General features: G+C 38.5%; 1 protein-coding gene across 1 annotated transcript in view; it reads left to right on the top strand.

Moving 5' to 3' along the window:
• DBX2 (developing brain homeobox 2) overlaps positions 1 to 21,708 on the top strand; it is a 37,750-nt gene that overhangs the window by 10,373 nt on the left and 5,669 nt on the right. Inside the window, exons 2-3 of the mRNA XM_047788024.1 lie at positions 4,273 to 4,368; positions 15,540 to 15,727. Of these exons, the coding sequence (XP_047643980.1) occupies positions 4,273 to 4,368; positions 15,540 to 15,727 (284 nt within the window). The remainder of the gene's footprint in view (positions 1 to 4,272; positions 4,369 to 15,539; positions 15,728 to 21,708) is intronic.

Raw genomic sequence — 21,708 nt, 5'->3', positions numbered from 1 at the left:
TCTTACTTCTCAAGACAGGTGGTTGTCATTCTTTAGAGTCTTTTGAGGGGGTCCATTCTATTCCAGATAGACTATTCAATTGTGTAGTGTTTAAAGGTCAGAGGTCTAGATTTCTTTTTTTCCTGGTGCCCAGGTACTTGAAGGAGATCATTAAGACCATCCTTTTGAAATTATTTAATTCCCTCTTGTTCTTTCCCAGAGGTGTTTTTTCACCCTTTGGTTACCTTTGTAAGAAGGAACCTTTTCTCACTTCTTCTCTTCCTTCTTAAAACGTGCTGCCCAGTCAGCGTAGCATTGTAGTGGCTTCCAAAATTTATTTGAAGGTTTTATCAGTCGTCTTTAGTGTTCTTCCTTTGAAATGTCAGCTCAAGTCAGTTAGTACCAGAGTTTGCTGTGACATTAAAAAGAATGTGGTTTTACCCCATTTAGAGACCTATTGTTCTTCACAATCTATAAAGAAGAAAGAAAGTAATTTAAAAAATTTTAAAAGTTTTGCTTGCTTTCTAGGCAACAGAACTTTGAAAATAATTTCTCTGTAGCTAGGCTTGTAACTGTCCTTGACTTTGGGATGCTTTTGTCACAAACCATCTAGTTAAGTTAAAAAAAATCAGGCCACTTCACCATTAAGTTGGCTCTAAGTTCCCATCTTAATTAAAACCTTCAAAGTAATTGTTGTTTGATTCTCTGTCTTCGAATAAATCAGAATATCTGACTAAGAAGTGAAAAAGTTCACGAAGTTTTCTGTGAATAAATGATTTTAGTCATTTGGATTTCAGACAGTTTTGTCCCCAAAATTATGTTGTTTGTAACTTGTGACAGATTTCTACAGAAACTAGAAGTTAGATTTGTTGACGGGATACAAAATTTGGAGTATCCTGAAGTGTTATGCTAAGAGAACCTAACACCAAGCGGTAGAATCTGACAGTGTGCATTTTTTTCCATAAGGAAAGCCATTCATTTTTCTCTCCTGGAAAGTTGGGGAGAGGTGGAGAGGTCCATTTTCCAGACTTCATCTCTTACTGAATAACTGACAGTCCGTGTGCATGACATCCGTATCTGTCATGACTGATAACTACATATCGTGCTCAAATATTTGTGTTTCCTGTGTCTTTTAGAAAATGGGCCGAAAACACATCATTATCACATTCCAGATGCATTCCCATTTGAGTTTGAATATTAATGAATGAATGAAATAGCAAGTGTTAAATTCATAGCCAGTCCAGTGTTTGGTGTATAGTAGGCAGTCTTTAAATTGTATTATCGTAAATATTGTTCAGTGAGCTTACAACAAATTGTCCCTAACATGAAAAATGATAAAAGTGACTGAATCTAGTGTGCATTGATGTGCTTTGAAATGCATATCATCAGCTTGAAATTGCTTTGTTCTCTGCCCTTTTCAGAGCGTCTTCAAAGTAGTTCTTAACCGCTTGCAATAGTTTTAGCACATCTGTTAACTCGTCGCTTTGTTTTATCACACTAGAGTTTACATTTTTGCTCATTGCCTTAGAAAGTATGAGGCTTACGAACATTGAAAAGTGTAACATATATATATTTTAATGCATTGCATTGTTTTAAGTAGCTATTTCCTCATGCCATTCAACACCCCTGAAATCACTTGCTCAGTTGGATTAGCATTTGACTTATGTCCAAGTAGGAGCATGTAAAAAAAATGGAGCACTTAATTGGAATTTCACAGTGATTTGCACATAAACCAGCTTAAACAAGGTGTATTTATGTATAGAAATTAGGAATTGACTAATCTTCTGTGTAAGTATATGTATGTCAATGAAGTGATTTAAAATGGTGAAGAAATACTACATAGTAGAACTTTAAGCCTTATCATGTCACATGGAGTTTTTTAGCCACAAGATTTGCTACTGTAGATAGCAGGTCATTTTGATTACAGCTTTACTGTGTTAAGATAGGATAGTATATAGCAATATCAGACTGTTCAATTAAAACTTTTTCTGGTTAAATTTAACACAAAGATCATGTGTCAGAACCTCATTTATCACAAATGATTTTAATTGAACACTTGTCTCAAATGGACCATTCTTTTAAAAATCCTTTATTTTTCCATTTTTAGGGCCATGGCTTAGGCTGAGAAACATTTTGGCTAGAATAATAAAAATTGTAATTTGTGCAAATCCTGCATTGTTATTTTAATAGTATCACTAGCATACTTATTTTCTACACCTTATATTGAGCAAAAACATTTTTGTATTTCCAAATATCATGATAAATGTTTAAATATATGTATGTAAATGCAACATTGCTGAGCCTTTTTCTTTTACTTCAATTTAAAAAATTCCAAACAGCACAATAACCATAACTTAATTATCTACAGAGTGTTCATTTTGGAGGTGAAATAAGTTAGTTAACAGGAATGCTTGAGAATAAACATAATGAGGCAACTTTTATACAGGATAATGCATTTCCTTGTCAAAGTACTTTCTTTATTCATAGAAATACTGGAAAATGTAACTGCCTAAATAATGCCATACTCTTATAACTTAAGATGTTAAATTCAAATAAAGGATGTATCATTTCGGTGGTGGTTTTTCAGTCAATATTAGAACAACTTATGATAACAATGAAAAGTTTTATTGAAATTTTATAGAACTTTTAGGTCTCCTTTTCATACTTTGCTTAGTTGTGATATTTTAAAAATAGCATTAAGACATTTTATTATTTGAAAATCCAGATATTAAAAACAAAACATGAACATTGACAACTTTCCATCATATTATAGAAAAGATCCTATCAGAAAGGTCCTTGAAGGCAGTAAGGATTGCAAAATTCCTGTATATACTTATATACTTATTTTGCTTTCTCCTTCAAGGATATTGGTAGAATAAACACATGCTTAACAATTGGTTAAAATGTGAGTCTGAAATTACTGTGTTCTTGAAAAAGGCATCTGTCTTTGCCGAAATAATATTCACTGTATATGACTAAAAAAAGAAAAAAGTTGCCATTGAAAATGGAGGATGAGTAGTAAAAATATTTGTTTTTAAGTCATGTTCTAGTTGGAAAGTCCTCTGTTATGGAAGATGCCGTGTTGCAAGGTGTGCCGGGGAGCAGGAAAGGGGTTAATTTCTGATTTCCTGTTTCTTAGTTTTAAGATCATTCATTCATTTGTTGAAAATGTACTGACTGTTTAGAATGTGCCAGGTGCTCTGCTGGATATGTCATGGTAAAAGTAAGTTGTTTCACCTTAGGAAATCTCACTCATATTTATATTGTATTAAACTACATTATCCAAAGGACATGGTGTATTCAAAGTACTTAACCAAAGCCTGGCATACAGTAAGTGTTCAATAAAGAAGAGCCGTTAATATTCTGTGACATTCTTTATAGCTCAGTTTCATCTACTGAGGAACAGAGTTTAACGTTTCTTTATTTACAAGAGTAATAATAACTATTCCATGTATATGCAGTGAAAATGTTCTGAGTAGCATAGTTTAATAAAAGCAGCCGGGCAGAATTATTTGGCAGCTCCCTATACTATAACACAGATGCTTTCAGGTTAACTAGTTATCTCTTGAGATACAATGTTATTACTCTTCTCACATATTTTAAAACATATACAAAGGGATCAGAAAAATCACTTTTTGTTAGGGAATTGCTCAGTAAATTACCTCTTATCAGCTTTGGAATCCAGCTATCCGTATATTTCAAAGAACCTTCTAAAAATAGACAATGGAGTTTATATAATGTCTTTTTTAAAAAGTAATCTTAAGCGCATAACATTCAGTCATTTCTTAGTAAGTATTACATCCAGAGCCGTGCTGCTCAATGTTCGCCTCTAGACACATGTCTATGTAAATTTAAAATAACTTAAGAATTCAGTTACCCAGACATACTGGCCACAATGCAAGTGCTCACTGGCTATGCATGCAAATAGTTACTGAACTGGACAGGGTACATAGAGGACATTTCTGTTATTACAGAGAACTCTCTTGGATGGTGTTACTCTAGGATATTTTAAATAAAAGACTATTTGATATTTACTACTTATAACTGAATAGAAAATGACCTAAGAAGTTTGGTTTTGATAATCTGAGTGTTTACACCACAGCTTCCAAATCTTGATTAGTTAGCAAGCTCTTTGATGGATAAAGCTACTTTAAAATGACTGTTAATTCCAGAAAAAGTTTAAGTAAAGGCTCAGAAGATGGAGTGCTCTACTTCATGACTTTGGGGAAGCTGGAATTTTGAATATTGTCTAAAAGAAACGGCTAATCAATGAGATCAATGCTTTCTCTGCAGCGCCTTCCAAGCCCTTTTTTCTGAGCGCCCCACCATTCTACCCGGCGTGCTGCGGTGGGTCCTGTCGGCGCCCTGCATCCCCCACTGCTTTTCCAAGTAAGTTTTTATGCTTCATCAGCAATGCCTCAGTTACTCTGTAAACCAAAGCAGCAGGATTTAATGTGCTCTGGAAAACTAATTGGTAATGCAATGGCAAGGAGCTAATTCCTCACTAAAAATCACAGCGATCCTATTCAAGAGGTTTCCAGAGATTTATCAAACCTCAGCACACTGAGTAATTGTGAGCAGTTTCTAATGGCATTGAAACCCAGGGCTGACACACCAAGGAAAGGGACTTGTTTTCCATTTGATATAAAAGATCTCAGAGGGACCAGTTTGGCTCTTTCTGAAATGTGTAGCAATACTCATGTAAAGAAGAAGAAAGAAAGAAAGAAAGGCTAAGAAATTGTGTAAAATTTCCATTCAGCTTAAAATGTGACTCAGAAAGTCACTAGGTGTCCATGGAAAATAAATAAAAATTGTCAAGATTATAAAAGATAAATACCTTCTCTTAGGATCTTGAAGGAAACCAACCAGAGTTGTTGGAAATGTTTTCAAGAGAACTTTTCTTCAGTTGTCACACAATTTTAATAGTGTCTGGAGTGTGGACACTATTTCAAAACTTTCAAAAACTTGAAGAGCATGCGTGCATGGGTACACTCACACGCACAAAGAAAAAAAGTCTAATTTAAAAGAAAAAGTAAATAAGTTCACTTTGACCTTGAGATTTCTAGGTCAGCTAAGAGTCCATCGGCAGAGGATTTGAGTTTATGATAAAGTCCACCAAGGGGGGTGCATTTGTTTCAGCTGCCCGAGAGAAAACATTGATGCAGGTTAACAGCTCTGTCAGGTGAAAAGTGAAATAGCAGTAGAGACAGGCTGAAGTCCTAAGCTCCATCACGGTTGAATTCAGATCCCTGCTGCTTCTCTGCATGTGTTTTATGAATGTTTCAGGAGAGCATTTGCTCAACAGAATGATTCCTGACAAGTGAGGCAGCAAATGCTGGCCGTTTAATGAGCTGCAAGTTTCTGAGCATCTCTTTAGGGGGCTGATACTTTCCCACAGAGCACTTTACATGGCCGGACCTGGCCACAATGGGTGACAGACCCGTGACCAATCCTCACTTTCACTTGACTCATCCACACGCGACCTCACCACGATTTTTCACTGCGCAGATGAACTTTCGGAACCATTTCACATGGAAAAGGCTCGGGCAAGGGTCAGTTGCCCTTTTGTATGGTCATAAAGCAAGGCTCTGTGTGTCAGTCTTTTCTCCTGTCTCACATTCCAAGTGAATTTCTGGACACCATTTAAAGCACTTGGCTGAAAAATAAAAGCAGTGAATGAAGTTGACTTTTATAGACTCATTCCAGCTCATCTTCCCATATAACCCTGTCCACCTGAAAAGGGATTTAGTGGATGAGATGAGTGTAGACAGGACTTGCTGAATACATAGGGCCCATTATCCACTGCGGGGATTGTTTATTAACCAGGGCTGATACACTACTATTTTGGAAGTGACCTATTAATTGTCCATTTAACTAGAATGTATTGATTCAAATAGAAAAATGGAAACCATGACTAAACCTTTTCCTCGCTCCTTCAAGGTGGTCTCCTATGAGGGCAATTGAAAACTGATGTGCGAATTAAGGAGACATTTATCACCATCTAGTAGAGTATTAGGAAAAGACCGCTGGAGCAGAGACTTCAACCCCAAATGTCTGATACTGTAGCATGGTGGCATCTCTGAGGAATTAAATCTGTAGGGTGGATTTTCAGGGGTGGAGATGGAAAGAGGTCCTGTGCCTCCTTTCAGTTATTTCACCCTGGTATCACACTGGTCTTCTACTTGAGAAAATCTCTGGCAGTGTAGATTAGGTAAGTGGCAGTGAACAAGAAAATTCCATGTAACAGGTGGACATTCATGTATGTGTGTGTGTGCGTGTGCATTCATTTTATAGTAGTGTTTTAGTAAGGGTTTCTAAGCCATAAAATTACACTAATTCCCCGGCCAGCGTAGTACTTAGAGCACATAGAAGTAATTCTCAAGTCATTTCCTAGATAACTTCATCTTTTGAGTTCCCTGAAAAAAAAAAAAATCACTCTAAGCAAGTCTCATTTTTCTCTCTCTCTGCTTCTCAGCCCTTCCCACTTGATGCCTTTGGTGTGGCTATTATAAACTGTGGTTTCTATCCCTGGAGGCCTGTAAAGTCCTGTGTCTGTCTTCTTTCTTTAACATGCAACAAGGGGGAAATCAGCACAGCTCAGATCAAGGATAGAGAAGGCTGCACTTGCTTTGTCTCCATTTCTAAGTTGGCATTTTAAAACAACTTAGAGCTGTCACAAGTTTTTTCTTTTTTTTTTTTCCTGCTTTTTAGGGCCACACCCACAGCATATGGAAGTTCCCAGGCTAGGGATTGAATCGGAGCTACAGCAACAGCACACAACCACAGCAACTTGGGATCAGAGTCACGTCTGCGACCTACACCACAGCTCATGGCAATGATGGATCCTTAATCCACTGAGCAAGGCTAGGGATCAACCCACATCCTCATGGGTACTAGTTGGATTGGTTTCTGCTGCGCCACAACGGGAACTCCTGCCACAAGTGTTCTTAATGTTGTTGTCTCATTACTTATAAATCTGAGATAAATTTCTTATTTTCTTATTTATAATGTTCATTGTATTGGCAGCAAATAATGAAATGGTGGATTTATGCTGTCAATAAAGAATTTTTTTTTGTCTTTTTGTCTTTTCTAGTACTGCACCCGTGGGCATATGGAGGTTCCCAGGCTAGGGGTCTAATAAGAGCTGCAGCTGCCGGACTACACCAGAGCCACAGCAATGTGGGATCCAAGCCGCATCTGTGACCCACACCACAGCTCATGGCAACCCGGATCTTTAACCCACTGAGCGAAGCCAGGGATTGAACCCGCAACCTCATGGTTCCTAGTTGGATTCGTTTCTGCTGTCCAACAACAGGAATTCCAATAAAGAATTTTAAATTAATAAACATGATAACAGGGAACAGTTAATAAAGACTTACATCTATCTGTTCAGTAATCTTTTTTATTCAAGACATTTTCCAGATTTTCTTCTTCCTTTTAAATAATAAGAATGAGTTTATGCCCAAACATTTTTTTTCCATTTGTACAAAAGAAAGAAAAGGAACTCTCCAAGCAAATTTGTATTGAGTTTTAGTGTGGACAGCCAAATTACTAAATTTTTTAATAAGCAGTTAAATCAGTGGCCCTCATCAAACTTTTTCTAAGAATGTAGGATTAGAGCAACACATCTGTAACTAGCAAATGAAATATTTTGACTCTTGGCATGATTCAGTTGTTTAAAATTGATTTAGTTTTTCTTGTTAACCTTTAGATTTATGATTAACTTGTTGCAATGTGGAAACTACCATTCATCGAGTGCCTTCTCACATATGAGAAGCTTAAGCACAGTCCCTACAAGTGGGGAGAAATTAAATGGCAGTGATAAAAGTTTTCTCTCCCCCAAAGCAGTGTAAGGAAAACCTTTGAGAGTATATCCGTATGACTCTTTTCAAAATAATGCACTTCTCAGCTAAAATGAAATGGAAACTGGTAGAAATTATGCAGAAGATGACCTTAAAAAAATAAAAAAAAGACTACCTGAAAATGTATAGGAATCTTAATTATGTAGAATAGCTAATTGAATTGATCAGTTAACTGTTTCATTTTGTCTTTGAGTACCCAACTTACATTTGACGTTTCAAGAATTTTATGCATTAAAAGACAATTTCAATTTGGAGCAGCATCCTTTTATAAAAATGAACAAAGAAATATTCCTCAGGAATGAATTGCTCTACCTTTTTTTCTTGGGAGATGAAGTAAAAGTCTTCATTTTGAGATCTTTTTACTATCTTCCCTTCCTTGTTAAAACTTTAAAGAGCATAATACACTCTCCAAATTTGAATTTAGGATTTTGTTGAAAGCAGCAGGGAAGGGAGCTTATTTTGACCATGGTAGCTCAGACCTATGAGTGACACTGTCACAGGTGGCCATGCTCTGATGAGTCTTCTTACCACCTGGCCAGGCTACGCTCTGCTCTCCGCTGGAGCGGCGAGTGGGCTTAGGGAACTGACCGAGGTCTGTGGAAATCCACAAAAGGCTGCCTGAGAGCTTCTTTTATAATGATTTATCTTTAGAACTCTAGGATTTTCAGAGGGATGCAGCATTTTGTGCAAAGAGAGAGAGGGAAGGCTGCTTTTTTTGTTGTTGTTGAAAACATAATTAAGTGTGTGTGATAAGTTGAAGGTAGGTTTTGACTTCTCCAGAGTGAAGGGAGGGCTGCTGTGTAGATAAATGACACTCAGTCAACCAGAAAGAGGTTTAAAGGAGTTGGAGACTCAAAGACAATAATAGATTTTCCAAGTTGATGGCTCTGTTCAGCAGTTCCACAGAGGCAGTGAAGGTATTTGAGGACCATTCCTGGAATGGAGTCCCTCTTCTCCCCAAATGTTCATAAGTGATAGTAGTCATCTACTTTGGGATGAAAAAAAGGAGGCCTCCTCCAGTTTATCTAATGCCGTGTTACTCTATTTCCTCCCCGTCTATCATTCACACACAGCACACCTTCCTTTGAGGTGCCCTTCACAGGGCTCACTGCACACAGGGATTCCTGGGGAATGTGCATGGGGGCTGCCCCAGGATGTAGGGAATTAAGCCTTTGAAAAATTTCCTATGCTAGTTCATTTTGCCATTTTCTTTCTTTTTTGGCCGTCCTGAGGCGTATGGAATTCCCAGGCCAAGGATCAGAGCCTAGCTGTAGTTGCCACCTACACTGCAGCTGCAGTGATGCTGGATCCTTAGCCCACTGTGCTGGGCTGGGGATTGAACCTGCGTCCCAGCGCTGCAGTGGTGCCCCCCGGTCCCATTGCACCACAGCGAGAATTTCCATTCTTCCATTTCAATATTGGTCTCCCCACCTCCCCACCTTTTTCCCCGACCTCTTGTAACTTTGACAATCTTTGGTATGATTTTAAAGAGCATCCATTGGCCTCACTCTGCTTGAATGTGTGACTTCATTTGCACAGTTTCTTTCTGGAGCCTCAGTTTTGTACTGTGGAAAATGGGGATGATCATATCTACCTCTGGGGATTGTTGTAAAGATTCAAGATCTGCTGCATGTCATTGTACATACATCAGCTGACAATGAGCCCCAAATGTATGTGGAAGCCACATTGTAAAATAATAATAATGGCATCTACAAATTGGTAGAGCTTACAGCACTTTGAATTGGCAGCCCTGGCTTTTAAAGCCTCTTTTCTCCTGCATGTCTTAAAAATATGTCTCTGTTAATTGTTATTTTTATATTATTCATTTGTTTGTCACCTATAAGTTTCCACTTTTGTCATAAATTTAGGAATAGTTGGAGGTATTTGTTGCTTTTTTTGGGGCTATGCTCATGGCATGCAGAAGTTAGTTCCTGGGCCAGGGATCGAACCCGAGCCACAGCAGTGACGGTGCTGGATTCTTAACTACTAGGTCACCAGGGAACTTCCATATTTGTTGCTTGTAACTTTTTAGTAGCTTCTGAGAGATTCTTGAGTCACCAACAAGTTCTCAAAGTCCATATGTTTGTTTTGCAGATGTAAATTTCAGCTAACATTCCTAGGTTTAGAAGGTAGGAAAATTGTGAAGATTCATCAGTGGCTTATGGTTAGATCCAGAGAGAGCCCACAAAAGACTCATGGGAGACATGGAAATGAGCAGCAATGGTAGACGCAGCATTTTATCACATGCTTCTTGCAGGGACCTGAGCCACATCCATTTACGAAAACAAGCGTGATTCATATCTTGAGAGCAGCACTAAGAGAAATCAGGCAACTCATAATATTCTTCATCTTTGCTGTGGTTTTTCTTGCTTGGTGCTTGTATTTGTGTTTGTTATAGGACATTGAAACCTGAGGACCAGACCCAGGAGTTAACCCTCCGACCCCCACAACCACCCCAGGTCTCTCTTTGAGAGATTGAGTCTGGTTTGTGTGCATGACCCCCTAAATGTTAGTGTTTACCACATTGGTGAGAATAATTTATCTGCTGGTCCCCTTGATGGGACTCTTCTTTCTCTTCACTTAGAAACTGCTCCCTGGGAAAACCTATGGGTTCTTATTAAAAGTCTTAGGGGCATTTAAACATGTTACCCCATTGTTTTATGTAAACATGTAGATCTTGGCGAAGAAGGGGCAAAAACAAGTAGAATCATGACCACTACTTAAAAAAATATATGGAAAGTTTTTTATAAAACTAACTGTATTGGTCCATAAATTTGTATGTATTTCTATATAGATCTAAAAAGTTGTACTGTAAAATAGATAACCAGCAAGGACCTACTGTATAGCACAGGAAACTATGCTCAGTATTTTGTAATAACCTATAATGGAAAAGAATCTGAAAAAGAACATATGTGTATGTATAACTGAGTCATTGAGCTATACTCTTGAAACTAACACAACATTGTAAATCAACTGTACTTCAATAATAAAATAAGATTATAAAAAATAAAATAAAAAGTTGTATTGACTCACAACCTATTGGCCCTTCTCGGATGCTAAATTGGTCAGGTCCTCGAAAGACTTTCCTCTGTGGCAAGTTCTACCCTAATCCTGTTTCAGTCACCCCGTCCCTAATCTATCTCCCGGCTAATGTGTTCTTCCTGCTCATCACCTACAGTCTGGAAGTACCAGGCTGTGTGCGATTGCTCAATCCACCATGTTTCACACCTGTCCTCACCCCACATGTGTCTGCGCATTCCAGTCCCCCTCTCTGCTCGTCTTTGGCGAGACTGCCAGCAAGAGGAATTGCTTTTCTTCGGGCAGCTCTTCTCTCTCAGCACTTATTCTGTTGGCCTCTAAGACAAAGTGTCTTCTCATGTGGTGCTTAAAAGCTTTCTGTGCTGTGGTCTGTGGGTGTTCCTCTCACTGTGCGGTGGCTGTCTCTATTCTTGGACCACCTTATCAATTGTGAGGATCTGAAGGATGGAGTGGATTCATTTCCAATTGTCACTCAGCGACAACTCAGTCACTCAGCCAGGTAATTTCCCCAGAAGATTGCTACAGTGTTTTCTTGTGTTCCTTGGAAAACGGAACCAGACTTAAAATGTAGAGTGGAGGTGAATTATTCATCCATACTGTACAGTAGCAGCCTATCTTAGTGTTTATTTTTTGCCTTTTCAGTCTTTTTCCTCTGCATCTTTACTCTGTTGCAAGCATAGTGTGTATCTTATCTATCATTTGTATTAAAGTGTATTTTTGTTGCTGTTGCTTGATCTTCCTAGTCCTCATTGGTTAAGGGTTCTTTAAACTTTCACCCAGTAGGTATAGCATAATATGCTTATGCATTTCTTTACCTTTGGATATTTGTTTCTTTTTCTAATTTTTAATAGACACAGTAGTAATAATGATAAATTGGATATGTTTGCAAATTAAGAATTCCAGATCAAAATATGAAGTGAGAAAGGCACTCTGGAATTTGAGGGCACTGTAAGCAGGCCGTATAAGAGATACCATGTAGTCTAGGCTCACAGATGGACCCAGAACAGGATACAGAAGCCATAGTCACAGACAGGAGCTCTGGCTGTGTTCATAAGTGTTTCTGTCTTCCCATTCTTGACCCGCTAAGAAACAGTGAGGGGTAGAGGAAGGAGCCAAGAGTTTGGATTCAGAAGGCCTTGCTCCCAACTGAAGTCTGTATTCTTTATGCAATTCTGGACCTTAACTGATCTAAACACTTCATCTGTACAGAGCATGTCTGTGGCATATGATTATTATAAGAATAAAATGAAATCCAACAAAGGGAGTTAAAGTAGATTTTTGGGATCCTTACTGTGGGCTAGACACTGAAAATTTTTTGTGCTATTTCATCAAATCCTTAGAGAAACTCAGTAAAATAAGCTGAACAGATTACTCACTCCAGGTCACACAGGTTAAGTGCTGCGATCCAAACCAAGTTCTTCCATCCTCCAGAGTCCTTTGTTCTGAGGCTTCCTAGAAAGACACTGTCAATGGATGGACCTGTGCTCTGAAATAATGCAAAAGGGCCAATTCCATGGTCTCTATGCCAAGGATAGTTCAGAGAAGAAAAGGATTTAGAAAAATATGAACACATTGAGATATTTTGATTGTTGTCATTGACCAACATTGCATAAAACTGTTTATATCTCTGTGAGTTCCCATTGTGGCTCAGTGGGTTAAAAACCCAAAATAGTGTCTGTGAGGATGTGGGTTCATCCCCTATCCTTGCTCAGTGGATTAAGGATCCACATTGCTGCAAGCTGCAGCATAGGTTGCAAATGCGGCTCAGATTTGGTGTTGCTATGGCTATGGTGTAGGCCTGCAGCTGTAGCTCCGATTTGATCCCTAGCCCAGGAACTTCCCTATGCCGCAGGTGTAGCTGTAAAAAGAAGAAGAAGAAAAAAAAGAAAAAACTATTTAAATCACCAATAAAGACATGGTGAATCCAGTTGTCAAGGCTGACTTTGATATGACCTTGGTGTGAGACAGGCAAAAATAATTGGTTCCATAGATGGAGAATGAACCAAGATCCCATGAGAGGATGAATGGGAAGGGCATCAGTAAAAGTAGACCTTTGAAAAGAATTGGGCTTGATTACATCCCAGGGACTATGGCATCTTTAGGAAAATGTGAATGGTACAGAGCTGGGAGAAGGAATGAGAGGCTAGTGATTCATCTGTCAATGGATGGACCATAATGAGGTACAAGCCCTGGCTGAGAGACAAGCTAGGAGATGTTTGTAATCTTTTAGACAAATAGGAAAGGAAGCTACTGTATCACAGAGGTAGAACTGATGAGATTTATCCATTTATTGGCATTTTTCTTCTAAAATACAAGTCAGATTGTGGCAGTACTGTAGCGTTAAGAGCATTTATTTTGTAATCAATCTTCTTGGGTTTGAAGCCCTAGCCAGGTGACCCTGGACAAAAGTACTTAAGCTACCTGAGCTGCTTTTTTATTCATCTGTAAAATGGTGAGAATAATAGTAGACTTCATGAAATAGATTGGTTGGGAGGGTTAGATGAAATAACGCACATCGGCAACTTTAACACAGAGTAAGTATAAGAATGCAGAATAAGTACTATGTGTATGTTTATTATTATCATGTCACAACCTGCTTAAACATAGCCTATTGATCTTCATTACCTGTTGGGTAATATTCCAAATCCTTCTAGTCCTCTATGATCTGGCTCCATTCCTCTCTGTAATCTTTATGCCAGAGGTCCAGATGTCTTCAAGGCAAAAAGCAAGCCAGGTGAGTACATGGCAAACTGAGGACCACATGCTCCATCTAAAGGAGGCACCTGCCATTCACTTTGGTAGCTCTTTGCTTAAAAGCAAGCCCAGCAGAGTTCCCTTTGAAGAGATGTTGAAAACCTGGGCATCATGTGAAACCTCCCAGTTATTAAATGTGAACAGCTAAATCTAATTTTTAACCAGCAAGCAAAGACCAAACCAAGCCCATCTGCAGGCTGCATGGTTGCCAGCTTGCATCCTCTGCTTCTTGCCCTTCCCCGGGCTTGCAGGCTGCTCACTTTTCCTTGGGAGACTTTATTCCTTTGTGCCTTCATGTTCTGAGACATGCTAGTCACTCTGCCTCTGGATTGGCCTTGGTTCTTTCTGTCTGGAATGGAATTTTTCTTCTAGACTTGGCTCAACTTATTTTCTCTGAACTTATCACTTCCTTTTTGTAATCCCAGAGCATTTTAGAGACCATTCTCTTCTAGTGCTTAAGATACTCATTTGCTTCTTTATTAGGAAATAATTGTTAAGCACCAAAATTCATACCAGCTTCAGCCATAAATGAGTCCCAGCTCCCTGGTACCTGTATTCTAAAGTGATGTTCACGTGATGATCCATCCATGAGAAGGTGAACTCCGTGAGAGTGGGGACCGTGTGCTGTTTGTCTGGTTTCCTCAGCAGTTAACCCATTGAGTCTGATACCTAATGCATTAGTGCCCTCTTCCTGATGAAACATGTTTCCACAAACCTGGAGTCTTAAAATAATTCAGGCTTATTATCTTACAGTCATGGAGGTCAGAAGCTTGACATGGGTCTCTCTGAACGAAAATCAAGGTATCAGCAGGACTCCATGTCTTCCTTAAGCTCTAGGGGAGACTGTTTCCTGGCCTTTCCAGTTTCTAGTGGCTGCCTGCATTTCTTGGCTCATGGCTCCTTCCTCCATCTTCCAAGGGAGAAATATAGCATCTTCAAAACTCTCACTATGACTTCCCTTTTTGTCTCCTTCTTCCACTTACACTGGGATCCCCTGGATAATCCAGGGTACTCTCCTGATCTCAAGGTCGGCTGATTAGAAACCGTAATTCCATTTGCAGCCTTACTTCCCCCTTGCCATATAAGGTAACATAGTCACAGACTCTGGGAATTAGGACATGGGCATTTTTGAAAAGAACATTATTCTGCCAACCACAACTGGGAAAGCTGAATGCATGGCGAATGATGAATGAAACTCACAGAGCCTGGGAACCAGTGTTGTGCTCATCTCAAAAAGACCGAAATATTAGCAAATGTCTCTGCCCTGAATGAGCTGATGATCAGTTGAATTGGGGAGTGGGATTTTGGGGAGGGCTTCCAAACCTTCCGTCTAATATTAAACATCTCTGACATCCAGATTCAGATTAGACCTACTGCTTTGTGCTCCCAAGACACCTGCCTTAGGAATACTTCATCACACTTGTGAGGCTAGTTGAATAAATCCCTTCCACGTGATTTTATAGGTAGTGCAATAAAACCTGTCTTATTTCTGAGTGTGTAGTATTGAGCAGAGTGCCTGGCACATGGTAAGTGTTCAAAACTTTGAGACAGTAAGTGAATGAATAAGTAAATGAAGAATTAGAGAAAAATTAAGTATTTAAACCACCTACTGCTTATTCTGCATCCGAACTTTGTAACCTGGGATTGTGGGCTTTCAGACATGGCATGCACAACTGGGAAGGAAAGCCTGTGTACTTTTCTTCAGTGGGAATCAAAGAGCATTTATCAAATTCTCAATGGAGCCTATAACCAAAAAAGAGATTAAGAAACATTCTAAGTCTGCAGAGTTCAGAGATGAGATAATTTGGCCATGGTACTGAGAAGGAAGATACTGTCCTAGGAAAGTCAGATGGAATTCTCCTCTCTACAGCTAACAGGGCTTTTTGTATCTTTTTTCCCCACTAGGAGAAGAGAGTGTGCTGCCTCTTCTGACACAGGAATCTAATTCCAAAGCTCGAAGGGGTATTTTAAGAAGAGCTGTCTTTTCTGAGGACCAGAGAAAGGCTTTGGAGAAAATGTTTCAGAAGCAGAAATATATCAGCAAAACAGACCGAAAGAAACTTGCCATCAGCTTGGGACTAAAGGAATCACAGGTACTAATGAGCAGGAAGATGTCTACTGTCCCTGATTTCTGTAGGGATCTAATGAAATTCACTCATTGGCAAATATTTGTTGTCTTAGGCGTAGTGATAGACCTTAAAGCATCATTGAATGACTTTCATACCTTTTCAGTGGGTAAAATACGTTTCACAATTCCTATTTGAATATAGGTCTATTTGCTGAGAGATCTAGGTTTTTGCTTGATTAATTCTTCCAAATGAAGAGAAAAGTGAAGGCTGTAGCATTTACATCATTGCATTGTTTGCTCTGTTTTCAGAGAAACAGGCTACATAATTGCCTACAAAAGCAGGAACCAATTTTCCTGTCTTTTTCTTCATTTCCAATCCAAAATCAAGGCATGAATGAGTGACTCATAAATACCTCTTAATAGATTTCATTATTTTGCACCGTGGGCTTATGTCAAGGACAGTTAAGTAATTTCACATTTGCAACCCTTATTTTCAACCCTTTCTTGTGCAATGATGTTTCATATAGTTTTGCAAGAGACTTTCTGGCCTTTTGGGAAATACAGCATATTCTATTTACAAATTGTCCCACTTATTATAAATAATTAACAGCATAAGGCACTAGCATTTTCGTATTTCATCCTTCTTATAGTTGCCATATGAAATAAGCACTATAATCATACCTATTTTCTAGATGAGGAAATGTAGAGGGCTACACAGAGGTCTGGTGTCACAGAAGGAAGCTGCTTTGGAGCTGGGCTCCCACCCTGGGCATCCTGACTCTGGAGTTTGTGTTTCTTTAACCTGGAGCCACCATATACAGTTGTACAGAATGTTCACTGCACAAAGGCACTTGGCTGAGGGGGATGCCAGCAACTGAAATGCAGCAGGTACTCTGCTTGTCAAACTGGCTTTCCTGGTCAGAGCTACAGCCCTCTGGATTTTTTGAATCAGCATAAAGGCACTGAAGGGCTAACAGAGGCTGTGTCAACCACCATGCTCTCCTGTACTTCCCTCAATCCAAATGACCTGGTTTCTAATTTGGATGCTATTAAACCAGCTATTTTTAGACAGAACCCTTCTTAACCTTGCTTCCTTTCCCTAGGGAAGCCATCTGTCCCCCTACTCCCCAACTTTTTATAGTCATAGGATGCAGTATAAGGTGTGGTAGGGAATAATTGGCCTAGATCAGCAGTCTGTGCTTTCCTTGTGTGTGGTACTTATGAGCCCCTAACCTTAATTAATTGCTCTGGGCTCCAGTTTATACCTAAAAAACAGGGACAGATGTAGGAATTCTGTTTGTGTCACAGAGCAATTGTGTGTTCATGATAGACGAACCAGTAGCTATATCTTAATGGTCTGTTATGTGTAGGTCCATTGTGTGTATTGTAAGTAGGCAGTAAGAGGGAATACTGATAAGTACTGATTAAGATACACTCCTCAGGAGTTCCTGTTGTGGTTCAGCAGGATAAGAACCTGACATAGTCTCCATGAGGATGCAGGTTCAATCCTTGGCCTCACTCAGTGGGTTGAGGATCCAGCATTGCCATAAGGTGTGGTGTAGGTTGCAGATGTGACTGGGATCTGGTGTTGTGGTTGTGGCATAGCCCCAGTTGCAGCTTTGATTCAACCCCTAGCCTGGGAATTTCCATATGCCACACGTGCAGCCATAAAACAAACAAACAAACAAAGAAAAAAAAGTTACACTCCTTAGACCCAAGGAATTGATGAAATCAACTGGGAAAACAAAGCAGAAGTTCATAAATGGGTAACAATTACAATAATAAGGGAGAGACAGCCCTAGAGATGTCCTGCCTAATAAGCTAGATTGGTGGTTCTCCTGGAATATAAGTATCTCTTTGGAGCCTTATACCTGTCCCCACCTCTGGAGTCTAGCAGGGGAGTTGTCTGATCCTCAGAGGGATTGTTGGGACTGAGAGAGGACCACTTGGGGGCTCAGTAGGGTTGCCCTGCATTATATTGGCAGATAGAGTGTGGATTTGGGAGGCTGGGAGTCTCTGGTTGAGTAGAAACTTGACGTGGGTGTTAAAAGGTCAAAAGTGGCTGGTTTGATGTGGCAGTGCTCCAAGAAAATCTGAAAATCTGTGATATTGCATAGCATCTTCTTTGAAATGGACTATTGAAAAGAGAGTGCGGCAGGCATATTAAAGAGTTTATGAGGGGATGACCATGATATTTCTGTTCTGAGAAAAAGAATTGTTTTCCTATTTGTGCGTTCTCTTCCAGTTCCTCCACAGGCACATATTATATATTTTTTTTAAATTCAAGGACCTCAGGAAGGAATGCATTATATGTTACTGAATTTGGTGAACAGCTCAGAAGTAATTTAACATTTTTCTTATTTGCATATACACTGTATCTAATTATGCAATTAATGCATGCTATTTATTATGGTAAATTCAAACAAAAGGAGATTTGTTATATTAAAAATGAAAACATATCTGTCACCTTTCCCATCCAACTCCCTTGTTACTACTGTCATTTATATATTTATCATTTGAATTTAATGACATGTCATGTATTGTTTTAAAAATAAACTTCTATGTGTGTTATATATGCACAAACATATAAAAACACAGACACTTGCATAATGACTACCCTGTACCCTCATGTTTGATGTCATTTACAGATAATGAAAGTACCTACTTTATTTTTTACTTTTGTATTTATTTTCTTTTTTACTTTTTAATATTGAGTTAGTTGGTGTACAATACAGGTCACACGTATACAGTTTTTAAAGGTAATACTCCATTTGTAGTTAGTATAAAATTTTGGCTATATTCCCTATATTGTACAATATATCTTTGTAGCTTATTTTATTTATTTATTTATTTTACTTTTTTAAATTGAAGTATAATTTACAATGTTGAGTTAGTTTCAGGTGTATAGCACAATGATTCCGTTATACATATATAATATATATATATTTCACATTCTTTTTCCTTATAGGTTATTATAAAATATTGAGTATAATTTTCTGTGCTAGGTAGTAGGTCCTTGTTGGTTATCTTATATATAGTAGTGTGTATATGGTAATTGTAAATTCCAATTTATCCCCCTCCTTTCCCTTTTAATAACCATAAATTTAGTTTCTTTGTCAGTCTGTTTCTGTTTTGTAAATAAGTTCAGTTGTATCTTTTTATTTAAGGTTCCACCTAGAAGCAATATCATATACTTGTCTTTCTCTGTCTGGCTTACTTAGTATGATAATCTCTAGGACCATCTGTGTTGCTGCAAATGGCATTATTTCATTCTTTTTTATGGCTGAGTAGTATTCCACTGTGTATGTGTACCACGTCTTCTTTATCCATTCATCTGTCAGTGGACATTTAGGTTGTTTCCATGTTTGGCTATCGTACATAGTGCTGCTGTGAACATTGGAGTACATGTATCTTTTTGAACTAGAGTTTTCATCTTGTATGGATATATGCTCAGAAGTGAGATTGCTGAATCACATGGTAACTCTATTTTTAATTTTTAAAAGAACCTCCATACTCGTCTCCATAATGGCTGAAAATTACCTACTTTTATTATTTCTGTTTTACAAATGAAGAAGCTGAGACATGAATTGTGTATATATATTTTTAAGTAGAAATGGGATCATACTCTTCATATAGTTTGACTTTTTCTGAAGGACAATACAAATCCCCTGTGCAACCAGCAAACAATTCAAGCAGTAGAACATCACCACTGGGCTAGGAGCCCCCTGCATATCTCCTCCCATCACTACCTGCTTCTTCCTGCCTTTTAACAGCATAGATCAGTTTTGCCATTTTTGTGCTTTATATAAATAGGATCATTCAGTACATATTCTTTGGTAAGTGCTTCTTTCACTTAACATATGTTTTTGAGATTCATTCACGTGGCCATGTTGTAAAACAGTACAAATGAGCTCCTTTGTACCCATTGCTGTGTAGTATTTCATTGCGTGGTTCACCACAGTTTCTCTGTTCTGATGGTGGACACCTGGATTGTTCCCAGTTTGGGGCTATTATGAATAATGCTGCTGACAATGAATATTGTTTTGTGCTTTGCTCACCACCCCCACCCAAATGTCATGGGATGAGAGTTCCCACTGTGGTACAGTGGGTTAAGAATCCAACTGCAGTGGTTAGGGGTGCTGCAGAAACGTGTGTTTGATCCCTGGCTGGCACAGTGGGTTATGGATCTCTTGTTGCTGTAGCTGTGGTGCAGGTCATAACTGCAGCTCCGATTCAGTTCCCTGGGCTGGGAGATTCCAAATGCCATGAGTGCGGCCATTAAAAAACAAAAAGGAGTTCCTGTTATGGCCTAGCAAGTTAAGAACCCAACATAGTGTCCATGAGGATGTGGGTTCAATCACCAGACTTGCTCAGTGGGTTAAGGATCTGGTGTTGCTGTAGGCTGTGGGGTAGGTCACAGATGCAGTTCAGATTTGGCATTGCTGTGACTGTGGTGCAGGACAGCAGCTACAGCTCTGATTCAGCCCCAAGCCTGGGAACCTCCATATGTCTGACATGCAACTGAAAAAGAAAAAAAAAATGTCGCGGAATGCATCCTTCCATGTCTATGTACACACTTACTTCATTTTTTTCATAAGTGGCTCAAAACAGACCATTACATGGATGTACCAAAATTCACTTAACCATCTTCAACTGTAAGTTATTTCCAGTTTTTACTAATGTATGTCTTTATACACTTTAAAAGTATTTCTATAAGATATGAAACTAGGCGTGATATTTATAAATTAAAGTTTATGTACCTTTTAAATTGTGATGAATTTTGAAATTCTTTTCCAAATATAATATTGTATCAAGATACAGAATTTATATCAAATTTTACTCTAAAAAACTGTCTCTTTTTGCAACCTCCCCCATTTAAATTTTTGAAAAAGTTGCCAACTTCATTGACAGTGGTATTTGTTACTTTGTAACTTGAATTTTTCTAATTTTTAGAACTTGAGACTCTTTTAATCATTTACTGGTCATTTTTAACCTGTGAATTAGCCTTTTCATGGCTGCACCATTTTTTTCCCCATTGCACTTCTGTTGAGAGATATGCAGCAATTATTTTGGCTGCTAATCAAAATATTTGGAATATTATGGATAATAACATTTCCTATTGACAGGTATCACAAATAAATCCTCTCCAAGTTTGTGGGTTTTTTTAAATTGTGGTAAAATACACATAGCATACACTTTACCACTTTCACCTTTTGAAGTGTACAGTTCAGTGGCGTTAAGTACATTCAGACTGTTGTGCAGGCATCACCACCATCCATCTCCAGAACTGTCTTCATCTTGTGGAACTGGAACCCTGCGGCCATTCGGCAGTGACTCCCCGTTCCTCCTTAGCCCAGTCCTCTGGCAGCCACCATTCTAGTGCAAACTTGACGACTCTAGGAACTCATATGAATGGGATCATACTGTATTTGTCCTTTTGTGATTGGCGTATTTCATTAGGCATAATGTTTTCAAGTTTCATCCATGCTATTGTTAGAATTTCCTTCCTTTTAAAGACTGAATCATATTCAGTTGTATGTATATACCACATTTTGTTTATTCATTCATCCGCCAGTGGGCATTTGGGTTACTTCTTCTTTTTGGCTAAGATGATTAATGCTACTTGAACATTGAGTGTATAAATATCCTTTGAGCCTTTGCTTTTAATCCTCCTGGGTAGTTTGTGGCTTTTTCATAAATTTATGGTATCTTTATTTGTGCAAAGTTTCTCTTTATTTAGTCAGATCTATCTTTCCCTTTGTAGCCTTATTGTTTTATGTCATGCTTAAGAAAACATTCATCTCTCTGAGACTGTAATGATAATCTCTTAGTTTCTTCTAAAACTTGTATAGTTTTGTGTTTATCTGTTTAATCCATCTGGAATTTGTTTTTGTATTTGTTGAGAGGTAGAGCTTTTATGGTTTTCCCCAAATATTTGTCCCAATACCACTGATTGTGACGAAACTCCTTTCATGACTTTTTAAAAAAGTTGAAATAACTCAAAAA

Source organism: Phacochoerus africanus, chromosome 7 (genome assembly GCF_016906955.1).
Source record: "Phacochoerus africanus isolate WHEZ1 chromosome 7, ROS_Pafr_v1, whole genome shotgun sequence".
Taxonomy (NCBI): Eukaryota; Metazoa; Chordata; class Mammalia; order Artiodactyla; family Suidae; genus Phacochoerus; species Phacochoerus africanus.
This window is presented reverse-complemented; position numbering and strand designations above follow the sequence as displayed.